This window comes from Cervus canadensis, chromosome X, assembly GCF_019320065.1.
Source record: "Cervus canadensis isolate Bull #8, Minnesota chromosome X, ASM1932006v1, whole genome shotgun sequence".
Lineage (NCBI taxonomy): Eukaryota > Metazoa > Chordata > Mammalia > Artiodactyla > Cervidae > Cervus > Cervus canadensis.
The window spans coordinates 142,041,769-142,054,740 of record NC_057419.1 but is presented as its reverse complement, the minus strand read 5'-3'; the positions used below and the strand labels follow the sequence as shown (position 1 = coordinate 142,054,740).

General features: G+C 44.3%; 1 protein-coding gene across 1 annotated transcript in view; it reads left to right on the top strand.

The window, feature by feature from the left end:
• Nucleotides 1-5,376: 5,376 nt before the first annotated feature.
• Nucleotides 5,377-12,972, top strand: part of TRPC5 (transient receptor potential cation channel subfamily C member 5) — a 164,090-nt gene continuing 156,494 nt past the window's right edge. The window contains exon 1 of the mRNA XM_043458785.1: nt 5,377-5,774. Coding sequence (XP_043314720.1) covers nt 5,397-5,774 — 378 coding nt within the window. The 5' untranslated portion in view covers nt 5,377-5,396. The remainder of the gene's footprint in view (nt 5,775-12,972) is intronic.

The window sequence follows — 12,972 nt, the reverse complement described above, 5'->3', positions numbered from 1 at the left end:
TCCCAGAATAATGGCAGAGTAGGACTAACAGCAAGCATATGGAGAAAGAATTGATCTCAGAGTTTAGAGTGAGGATGAAACTAAAAGCTGTCAATGAGGGTCAAATGGCACCAGCTTTTAGGACTGGCAGAGGGCAGTGAACTAGGAAAGTCATTAGATATATTATAAGCTTACAGGTAGACACACAACATGTTGTTCAGTTGCTAAGTCATGTCCAACCCTGTGACCCCATGGACTGTAGCACACCAGGTTCCTCCATCCTCTGCTATCTCCTGGAGTCTTCTCAAACTCATGTCAATTGAGTCAGCGATGCCATCCAACCATCTCAACCTCTGCCGCCCCCTTCTCCTCTTGCCCTCAATCTTTCCCAGCATCAGGGTCTTTTCCAACAAGTCGGCTCTTCGCATCAGGTGGCCAAAGTATTGGCGCTTCAGCTTCAGCATCAGTCCTTCCAATGAATACTCAGGGTTGATTTCCTTTAGGATTAATAATAATGAAGGATAAATAATAATAATTAATTAATAATAACTGGTTTAATCTCCTTGCTGTTCAAGGGACTCTCAAGAGTCTTCTCCAGCACTACAATTCAAAAGCATCAATTTTTCAGACTATATGGGGAACCCATTTTTTATCCTGTGTAGTATAGAGGTGGGCATGGATACATAAAAGAGACATCCAGGCCTCTTCTTTCCCCTACATCACATCTTCCATGTCCTTCTAAACATATATCTCTTTACTCCCAAGGCCACAGCAACTTTCCTAATCAAGGAATTCACCTTAAAGTGTTACTGGCTATTGGCCATGTAATTTATTATCCCTTCCAGGGGTAGTTTTTAGGAATAAAGTGCCTTAAAGTGAAGGAATCACCCTCTAGTAGTATTTCTCAGGCAACCTCTGGAGGAGAGGTTTTTTCTCTACAGGGGAATACCACAAAGCTTCTTATAACACAGCCCACTGGAAATGCAATAGACCAGATTAATTTCAAATGCAAGAGATGAAAAGTAACACTAGACTCTGAATTGACTATAGATCATCCAATTATACTTACTTCAACTTGCAAATTGACCATGATTGTACTGTCCTCTCTCTTTACTACTATAACTCACACATCTGGCATAGAGTGAGAGTTCAGTGAATGTACTTCTTGTTGCTTTCATTATTATTAATACTAGAAGCAGGAGTAGTATTAATGCTGCCCCAGTACCTGGCACAGTGCCCAGGACATATGAATTATCCCCAAAGTGGAACAATTTATCGCTCTGGCTCCTGGCATAGTGCCTGGCACTCAACAGGGTTTTGACTGAATTAGTTCCCTGTGTTCTCACCTTTTCCTGGGACACATTTGTCTTCAGTTTCCCTTAAAGCTGTGTCTTGCTAACGTGAACACAGACCTTCCTGTGGCAGTAATACTTAGCCCAAAACCACCAGCCGCACCATCTGAAAAGACATCTAGCCTTTTCTTCCATAGTAGTCTCTTAAGGGGTTTTCCTGGTGGCTCAGATGGTAGAATCCACCTGCAATGCAGGAGATCTGGGTTTGGTCCCTGGGTTGGGAAGATCCCCTGGAGGAGGGCATGGCAACCCACTCCAGTATTCTTGCCTAGAGAATCCCCATGGACAGAGGAGCCTGGTGGGCTACAGTCCATGGGGTCACAAAGAGTCAGACACAACTGAGGGACTAAGCACATGATAGCACAGCCTCTTAAGTGGCAAATGGGCAGCAAGTGGATTTTCTTTTTTTTTTTTTTGGTTTGTGTGTGTGTGTGTGTGTGTGTGTGTGTTTTAGTATAATTGCCTTACAACGTTGTATTAACTTCTGCTGTACACTGAAGTGAATCAGCTATATGTATACATATATCCCCTCACTCTTGGACTCCCCCAACCCACCTGCCCCCTCATCCCACCCGTCTAGGTCATCACAGAGCACCAAGCTGAGCTCCCTGTGCTATACAACAGCTTCCCATTAGCTACCTATTTTACACATGGTAGTGTATATATGTCAAGTGTTTAAGATAATTTTTAATATAGTCAAACAAGTTTTGAGCTGTTGCCTTATAATTTTAGTTTATCTCTAATCCCTGTATTCTATTATAGCCTTAAAAATATGCCCCCAACACTATCCCAACTAGACTGTGATCAAGCCCACCACATTTGTTCTTGTGATACCTGAACTACCCTCATATTTTCACACTAAATTAATTCTTCAAGGACTGGATAACAGCTATCTTCTCTGTGAAACCTCTGAGACTTCAGCCTCACAGAGCCCTTTCTGAAAACCCCAAGCATCAAATCAGTACCACAAAATCTAGTACTCATTTGTGACTGTGCTGACCCCCTCAGCTAGATTGTATTTGTTCATTAAACATCTATTTGTTGAGCACTCGTCATGTTCCAGACCCTGTGTAAGTGCTAGGAAGGCAGGAATCAAGGTATCCCTACACAAACAGCAGGAAGACAAAGATGCAGTTGAGTGATGTAGAACAAATGTGATCTGAGTGCCAGTGGGGAACCCAGGGGGAGATTCTGAGGGTATCAGGGGAAGGCTTCACAGAGAAGGGTGGGACCTATGAGCAAGGTGCTGAAGTAGAGAGGAATTTGTTAAATGGAAAAAGTAGGATGGAGCCATGTGCAAGCACATGATCATGAAAGGGTAACTCAGAGAACATGGCTCAGTAAGCTAGAACTTGGGGTGAGAAGGAGAGAGATGAGAGAATATCATGGAAGGTTTACTCATTCATTCATCACACATATATCCAGCATCCAGGGTATGCCAGGAACTGGGCTTGGATGAATGCTAGAAAAACAGGACAGATGCAACCTCTGCACTTGAGCTTTAAAGCAAATTGGACTGAACAGACGATTACTCAGGAAGACAAAGACATATGTCTGTGTTACTAGAAATTTTGATTAACGTCAAGAAAGAAGAGAAAAGGCTATGGCTATGATGGAGAGGAGAATATGAAGGAACTACTTTATAGAGAGCAGTTGGTGAGGGCATCTCTGAAGAGGTGACATTTAGTTGAGGCTTGAAAAATGAAGAGTTGGAGGAGAGTGTTCCAGGAGATGATTGAAGGTCTTGAAGTAGGAAAAAACTTGGCGTGTTGGAAGAATCAAATGAAGAGCTTTACAGGGCTAAAGAACAGTGGATGAAGGTGACAGAGTGCTTTCAAATGACATTAGAGAGGTAAACAAACACAAGCCAAGACCTAGTAAGTAGATCTCTGAAAGGAGTGTTGATTTCATCACAAAAGCAGCAGGATACTAACCAAGGAGAGTGAAATAGGATCAGCTTTGTGTTTCACAGGATAACTTGGGGGTGGTATGGAAGACAATCTGGAAGGGGAGAGAATGGAGTCAGGACGACTCATTATAAGTGTGTGGAATGGTCCAAGTGGGAGATGATGAAGGCAGGGACCTTTTTCTTTCTTCTGTTCCAAAAATGACTAGCACAGTGCTAGGCATGCTGAAGGCTTCCAGTGTGTTCATGTTGATTAATTAAAAAATGTAAACTGAATTGGGCTGTTGAGTCTCTTTTCAGGAGATCTCACTCTCTTCTTTCTCCTCCCTTTTTTCTTTATAATGGAGACAGAGAGTCAGGGAGGCGTTCTACAATTAGTATTATTAAAGTAATTTGCTGTTTAGTGACAAATGCTTCCTCTAAATGCCACTTTCCTTTAGTCATTGCTGAGTTACTAGAAAGTAGCACAAGAAAATATCAGTGCTTCTCAAGACAGCCAAGCAGCAGTCTGCTCTCCTGAGATTTGGATGCAGAGAGAAATTTGTCATCTGGGCCTGTTCAGGGCAAGAGGCAACACTAACCTTCAAACACTAACTTCCCAGAAGATCACAAATGCATGAATTGCAAATACCACTTGGTATAAAATATGCCGCTCACTCTGCCAAAGCAGAGATGTAATTACCTGGAAGAGTAAGGCAAATGTTTGTGGAAGCCACATGTCTTCATCATCTCTTACATCCAGAAGATGAGATAAGAGGCCCTTTATCACATTTCCATTTCTTTTTTGCTGGCAAAACAGTTCAGTAATGAAAGACACTTAAATAAGTTCATCCAACCTCAGCCTCCAGAGAGTCTTGGAGGTCCCAGGGATAGTAGGGAAAGGGGAGTCAGTCACCTCATGGATCTGAGCCTCATCTGCCTTGGGGAGGATAGGCATTCCCATCTCATAGGGCTAGTACAAGAGTCAATGAGAAATGTGCATGAATTCAGTCTGTAAACTACAAGGCAGAGCTCTATATTGTGATTCATTCTATGCAACTAAAAGCAAAGATTATCTTTTATTCTTGGTCTCCCAGAGAAAGTTAAACATATTGTAGGAAGTCAATAGGTTTTGCTTTGAAATCACTTCTATTACAATCAGGCTTTAGATGTAGTGCATGTAAAACAGACCAGTCACTTCTCAGAATTGAACCAGATAGATTCTCAGATATGTCAGCTGCTTGGTTTAGGTGGTGGAGGAAAAACATCAGGAGGGGCTAGAGGCGGTACATGACTGTAGTCTGTTGGAGTCAGTACCCCCTTCCCCAGTGAGCAGCAGTCAGAAGGCGGCTTCAGTTAGCACTCTGACAGGATTTCAATCCAGGATCTGCATCCAGGGCAGCTGCAAATGTAATCCTACAAATTAGCAGAGGCCCACAGTCCAAAGAAAAGTAGCCAAAAGTGAGATCCAACTTTTCATCAGCAATCAGAAGTATTATGAGTATTTCCAGACAGCAGAAGGGAAGGAAAAAACTAACTTGTGCCATGTCTCAGGAGGTTTACTCTTTACCAGTTACTGTGATCAGTCATTATCTCATTTAACTCTCACAATAGCTTTATGAGATAGGAATTAGTCTTTAGCATGGGGTCTGGTGCTGTTAATGCTATTAATATTGATAAGCTTAACAGGGCTTCCCTAGTGGCTCAGACGGTAAAGAGTCTGCCTGCAATGCAGAAGACCCAGTACAATCCCTGGGTCAGGAAGATCCCCTGGAGGAGGGCATGGCAGCCCACTCCAGTATTCTTGCCTGGGAAATCCCAGGGATTTCCCACCAGGATACAGTCCATGGGGTCGCAAAGGGTTGGACACAACTGAGTGACTTACACAAACAAGCTTAATAATAGGAAACTGAAGCACAGTGAGCCTGAGTAACTTCTCTAAGGTCACAGACCTGGTAAAGCCAGAGATTGAACCCAGGTCTTTCTGACCCAAAAGCCCGGGCTCTTTCTTCTGTATACTCCTTTGCAAGAGGAGAAAGATTGTAGCTTTAAAACAGCTAAGGATTTTTCAAGTCCCTAGCAAGGCTGCCTGCATAACGGACCACTTGAGAGCTGCAGGTATCTAACTGTCTTTGATCTCCCTCTGTCTCCTCATTTAGGTTTCAAAATTGCTATGAACCATGGCACAACTGTACTACAAAAAGGTCAACTACTCACCGTACAGAGACCGCATCCCCCTACAGATTGTGAGGGCAGAGACAGAGCTCTCTGCTGAGGAGAAGGCCTTCCTCAATGCTGTGGAGAAGGGGGACTACGCCACTGTGAAGCAGGCCCTCCAGGAGGCCGAGATCTACTACAATGTCAACATCAACTGCATGGACCCACTGGGCCGCAGCGCCCTGCTCATTGCCATTGAGAATGAGAACTTGGAGATCATGGAGCTCCTGCTGAACCACAGCGTGTACGTCGGCGATGCACTGCTCTACGCCATCCGCAAGGAAGTGGTGGGTGCTGTGGAGCTTCTGCTCAGCTACAGGCGGCCCAGTGGAGAGAAGCAGGTAAGAATTCCCTACAGCCTGGGAAATAACCAGGGACAGCATAGCATCACAGGGTCAGAAGCCATGAAACTAAGGAAGGTTAGGTAGGCTGGAGTTGAGAAGCCCTATAATGGCAACCCTCTCCTCTCCAAAATAGCGCCAGTGATCTCACGTGGGATCCTAGAGCTACCCTGCATGGCCCATACTGAGCTTTACTCATTTGCTTTTTCCTTATTAATATTTGCTGACATATATTCAATGCTCAGGCTTCTCAGGTAGCATAGTGGTAAAGAATCTGCCTGCCAGTACAGGAGATGCAAGATACATGGGTTTGATCCCTGTAGGGAAGGGTAGGGAATATCCCCTGGAGGAGGAAATGGCAACCCACTCCAGTATTCATGTCTGGGAAATCCCATGGACAGAGGAGCCTGGTGGACTACAGTCCTTGGTTTCACAAAGAGTAGGACAGGACTGAGCAACTAAGCGTCCACACAACCTAAAATTGTGCTCTCCATTTCCAGAATATTCTAACTGTTTCTATGCTCCCTACCTCCTGCTCTATATCTTCGTTTCCTTTGTCTACTCAAAGGTCACTTTTGAGAGAAGGGGAGATGAAACACAGACCTGAGTTTTCTCCTCACCTGCTCTTTCCTGAAGGACAGGAGGCCTTTAAACTTGAGTGCTGTGGCACAGATGCAGATGGATCCAGGAACTTACACATATCTCTTAGTTTCATTCATGTGACTACATTCCACCCCTAGATGTTTGGAGTTTTGCCTCTGCATTTCTCCTATCTTCCGAGGAACCAAAGTTTAATACTCTGGTTACCTTTGAGTTCTTCCTCTCCCTTGTCTTCATGTTCAATCCCCGAGCCCAGTGAGTTTTTCCTTCCCAATATCTTTTTTGTGCTTTTTTCCCTCTCTAACCCATCTCCTGCCACTCTGCCTCAGGTTCTCATCATCTCTCTCCTAGATGAGTAATTCCCCAAGTGTGCTTCCTGGACCATCAACATTAGCATCACCAGGGGAACTTGTTAGAAAATGCAAATGTGAAAGCCACCAGATCAGACTGGATCTGGATCAGACTGGATCAGACACTCTGGGGATGGGGCCCAGCAAGCCCTCCAGGGGACTGCAATGCCGCTCATGTTTGAGAATCCCTACACTAGACTAGCATGAAAGCTTCTATCTGGACTCCCTGCTTCTACTCTCTTTCTTCCTCTCAAACTGTCCTCAGCAATGACATGGCTTATTCTTCCCCAAATAACATAACAATCTTCTCATTCCTTTTCATCCTTTCAGTGACTCCAATGGCTCTTCCCTAGAAGAGAAGCCAACCCATAAAGCCTAGCACTCAGTACCCTTCATTAATGATCTTTTCTAGTCTTGTTTCCCTCTGGGCCCTTCTAAACCCCACAAGTCAGGAAGGTCTCCACTGTCTCTCTTCTTTCAGAGCATAGTAGGGGTATGTAGTGGGCTTCCTAGGTGGCACAGTTGTAAAGAATCCATCTGCCAATGCAGAAGACTGGGGTTCAATCTCTGGGTCGGGAAGATCCCCTGGAGGGGGAAATGGCAACCCACTCCAGTATTCTTGCCTGGATAATCCCATGGACAGAGGAGCCTGGCGGGCTACAATCCATGGGGTTGCAAAGAGCTGGACATGATTGAGCACATATGTACATAGAGGCATGTAGTAGGAACAAAGAAAATACAGAGTCATCAACATGGAATACCACAATACACTAAAAAGTACAAATAGCACAAACCGAAACCCAACTTGCAAAGTGCTTAAAAAATACTGATAATGAAAACACTCAACATCAAATCTTACGGGACATGACCAAAGCTGAGTTTAAAGGGAATTCATAGCTTTAATACTTGCCTAGTTAAACAAAAAGGAATGAAAATAAGCTAACAGATAACTCGCAGACCAGGAATTGGAACTGACAGAGCAGAAAACAAGATACTAGATTAAAAGTTGCTTGGGTAAAGGGCCTGAATCAACATTTAATACGGTGCCAAGAGAGAAGGGGCCTTATCTCTCTTCTCCACTGCTATATCCTAGCACTGGGAGAGTGCCTGCAATATCAAAGGCACTCAATAAATATTTATTTTATGAATGAATCACATGCAACTGCACTGTGCTAAGCATCTCACACCATTTAATCCTCCCAGCTACTCTGGGAGGCAGGCACTATTCTGATTGTCCCCATGATACTGATGAGACAAATTGAGCCACAGGATGGTATAAATGTCAGAGCCAGCATTCAAACCCAGGCTGCCTGGCCCCTAAAGCCACCCTCTTAAGCACTAGGCTATACTGCTCCCCTGGCTGTCTGAGTTAAGTCTGAGAACCCCAAGCACAGGAGTTTTGAGACAGGGTACATCAGTGGAGGTGGAAAAGGAAATGGCAATCCACTCCAGGATTCTTTCCTTGAGAATCCTATGGACAGAGGAGTCCATGGGGTCTCAAAGAGTTGGACACAACTGAGTGACTAACATACACACACACACACACACACACACACACACACACATCAGTGGAGGATGAATGACCTCTCTAGAAAGGACAGGTCTATAGGATTTGGATATACAGCAAAGCAGATGATTCCCAGTCCACATCACCATCCCCATCACAACTGATTTGTTCTGGGCCCCTTTTTTCTAGAGCCCTGCTAAGTGTTTGAGTGATTTAATGTGCTAATCTGAATTAAGGCTTACCCAGCTACTCCCCTCCATGATGACCTTGCCCACCTCTATGGATGATGTAGCCACTGACTCTACCCTTCACTTGACACCAAGCACATAGTAAATATGTAAGGTCAGCCTTACTTGTGGAAAGAAGCTAGCCTTACTAGACTTTGTAATTAGATGGTTTCTTAAATGGGAAGCATAATCTAATGCCCCACTTTTCATGTTTTCATGTATCTGCCATCCACACCTGACCCAGTACCTAGTATATAATGGGTGGCAGATAAATACTTGCGATGAGCAAGAAGGGCTTGTGTGTATCTCTTGGAAAAGCACATAGCTAGCTGCTTGAACAAGACATCCTGGACTTTCATATTCAATCCCATTTAGCATCATAACTGTTTTGAAAGAGTGCAGAGCACAGAAGAGTTTCCAAAGAGGGTACTACCAATAGCAGCCCTATTCCTGAGTTTGGAAAGTAGGTCAAATCTTTACTTGATGGGCTCCCCTTCGTCCTGGTGGCTCAGATGGTAAAGAATCCACCTGCCAATGCAGGAGACCTGGGTTCGATCCTTGGATTGAGAAGATCCCCTGGAGAAGGGAATGGCCACCCACTCCAGTTTTCTTGCCTGAAGTGTTCCATGGACAGAGGAGCCTGGTAGGCTACAGTCCATAGGGTCACAAAGAGTCAGACATGACTGAGAGATTAACACTTTCACTTTCCCTTTTCCCATCTGTCCCCATTGCTCTAGAAAACCTGAAGAAGAAAGGCACCTGGCAAACTCATTCTGAAGTATTGGGTTGGCCAAAAAGTTCATTAGTTTTAAGTTAAAATAAAAGACATATTTTCCTTTTCAAGAAATGTATTGAACAATGTATTCGTTGAACAAACAAACATTTTGGCCAACCCATTACAATTTAAGGCATGATCTTCCCCTTCATAAAAGCAGTGCTTAACTCACAGGAATGAAGCATTGCTGGTGGAATGTCAGGGATATGAAACCTAGATGAAGCTATTTGGGACGGGCTGTCTTTCACCAAGGTTCTTTCTGACTCACTGAGAATATAAGACCTCCTTTGTCCACACTTGAATATCATACCATATATATAAACCCACAAAGCCAGCTCCCTCCCCGGGTCTCTTGAGCAGCTTTCTCTTCTCGCACAACCCCTACGAGCAGCTGGTGCTAAATTGCATTTTCTTCCATCACTCTGACAATTGCTGCGATAAGTCATATATCAGTAACTATAACAACAGCCTGCCACAGTGCTGGAGCTCTGCCTTTCTGGGAGATAGAAACAAGATTTGTTTACCTGGGAGCAGTCAGGGATGTGAGCAAACACAGAACTCCTGAAGGGCCTCCGGTCCAGCTGGGCAGGCGACTCTCAGGAAGGCACTTCTCCTATACACAGAATCCAAACACCTGACCCAGAGGCCCTCCTCTAGCTCACTAAAGGACTGGGAACAGCTGAGCTCCCTCAGTCTTGGCTGGATAAACTAGTGCCCTCTATGGATTTACTGACAAAGAAGTTTGCCTTCAGGCTTGCAACCAGACCCCCTTTGCTCAGCCCTAGCCCCAGACCATCATGCTCTTCTTCCTCTTCTAGCTTATCAAAAACTGCTTTCAAATAAAGACCAGAGGCTGGGCGTAAATGGCTGATACTGGCTTCACGTATTGGCACTCACATGGACACCTGCATCTTTAATAAGGACCAAATCTTAAAGTTAAAATGGTAATGCTCTATCAGATAGAATTTCCTGAAGCAGACAATAAATAGAAGACTGTGTGTGTGTGTGGTTGTGTTATTCTGTGGTCTTCTTGCTACTCTAGAAAACCAACCCTCTTGGCAGCATCCACTCCCTAACCACTACAGCCTATTCCCTTAGGGATAGATGTTGGCCACCTGAGGGACTTGAAATTCCTTAGGGGTGAACACTCTGAAATAATTCTCATTATTCTCTGCAGTTTCTCAAAAATGTTTAGACTACAGAAGGTTTAATCAAATGTATTTCTTGTCCATCAAACCTGCTCCCTTTACCCACTGAATCTTGGAACCGACAGGGGAGCATCATCAGCAGGGGAAGACAATCCAGTTCCAGTCCCAAGAGGAGCCTTGAATCTGTCTATGGTCAAAACTGGCTCAAAGATCAAGTTTTGTGCGTATGGAAAATGTCAAAATGAAGATACCTAAGCCCTGTTGCATAACTACAGAATCATAATCTTGGGGTTTGGGGCCTGGAATCAGCATTTTTATACTTTTTATTTTGTATTGGGGTAAAGTTGATTAACAAACAATGTTGTGATAGTTTCAGGTACACAGCAAAGGGACTTGGCCATACATATACATGTATCCTTTCTCCCCCAAACTCCCCTCCCATCCAGGCTGCCACATAAAATTGAACAGAGTTCCCTGTGCTGTACAGTAGGTCCTTGTTGGTTATCCATTTTAAATATAGCAGTGTGTACATGTTCATCCCAAACTCCCTAATTATCCCTTCCCTCCATCCTTCCCCCACCCCCAGCAACCATAAGTTCATTGTCTCAGTCTGTGAGTCTCTTTCTATTTTGTAAGTAAGAAATCATACAAATGGAACCAGCATTTTAATAAGCCCACTACCACCCATATCCAGGGAAGATGTCTATGTGCCTCTCTGGATTTGTTCCCTACAGCTGTCATAACTAATTACTACAAACTGGGTGGCTTAAAGTAAAAGTATTCTCTCACAGTTCAAGAGGCCAGAAGCCCGAAACGCAGGTGTTGGCAGACTTGGTTTCTTCTGGAGGCTCTAAGATAGAATCTGTCCCATACCTTGGTTTGTAGCTGCATCACTCTAATCTCTGCCTCCATCATTACATGCAGTTCTCCTCGGTGTCCTTCTTCTGTGTGTCTGTGTCCAAACCCTCTTCTCTCTCCCTGATAGGGACACCAGTCATTCGATTAAGGGCCCACCATAATCCAGAACTACCTCATTGTAACTTGATTATATCTGCAAAGACCCTGTTTTCCATAGAAGGTCACATTCACAGGTGCCAGGTATTAAGACTCGAACATATCTTTTGAGGGGGATACAATCCAACCCACTACACTTTCAATGAGAAATATCAGTCTAGACAAGTGGCTTTCAAACATTTTCAGTAGCAGAGTCTTTCATTAAATGAAATCCTGCCCAGATGTAAAACAGACCCAAGCAGAGCTGCCCTAGTTTAAGTACAGGTCAGGGCCCCAAAGCCCATTTGTTCACACACACATTCCCCCCCCCCTCCCCCTCCCCCTTTCGCTCTCTCCCCATAACTCCTTGGCCCTGAAGAGCAAGCATAACTAGAAAACCACTGCTCTAGAAGACAGAATGACAGATTCTATTCCTGAGTTTGAGATGTTAGCCAGCTTATAGCTAACAGACTGACTGACCTTGGGCAAGTCCTAAGGTCTTTTCCAAGTGTCCAGTTACGGAATCACCCTATAGCTCAATTTTCTCATCTATAAAATGAAGCTAATAATATCCATGCCTACTTAATATAGGGGCCTGTTATGAGGAAGAAATAAGATAAAGATATATTAAAGTTTTTTGAAACAAAATTTCATGCTAGATAGAGTTCAGTGACTATTATTTCCAGCTTCACTCCATCAGTTTGACTTAGCCTGTGATGTTGTGTGGAGAGACCAGCTGGCAAGTGGCATTCACCACTAGGCACTGCCAGTACTACAGCGAAAGGGAGAGGCTGGTGAGCGAGCTGGCCCAGCTCACAGATTACCTCCTTCTGCCTGGCCTTGATGACAGTGGTCTCCCTTCTGCTGCCATGACCTCACAGTCATCACTCCTCATTCACTGGAGTCTATGGGTTTGAGCAACAGGGAGGTAGAGCTGCTGTCCTCTGCCTCAACAGTCCACCCAAGTCATTTGCTTTCTTGGTCACTTGCTTCAATGCAGGCAGGTGGAAAGAGACCAAGCCAACCTTCTCCCCATGGCCCACCCCTCTGGGCTCTGCCATAATTACTCATTTGTCTGTGGCAGATGGCTTCAAATTAAAATTGGTCTCACAGATGAGTTAGCGAGATTAAGTCTCAACAACACGATAAGTTGTTTGTGTTGAGATTGTAGAAAATCAGCAACAAAGCACTCCGCTTCTCCCTTCCCCTATCTGACCCTTGGTCCCACGGAGGGATCGCAGAGCGTAGAAAGGACACTGAGGGCCTGGGAAAAGGTGACTGATGCGTAGAGAGGGGCCCTACAATCTCTGACCTATAAATCTCAAAACTTAATATGAGAGAAGAAAGGAAAGGAGAGAATGGCAAATGTCACCCTGCTATTTACAGGCAGCTTGGAGTGGTAGAAGGATCAGAAGCTTTGGAGTCTTAGTTGTTTTAGTAGGTGTGCTTCCTTGGACAAGTTGCTTGATCTCACCAAATCTCAGTTTCTTCATCTGTAAATGGGAACGATGATGGAGCCTACTTCATAGAGTTCTAGTGAAAACTAAATGAAATAATCCATGTATATGACTTAGAACAATGTTTGACATAGTGAATAC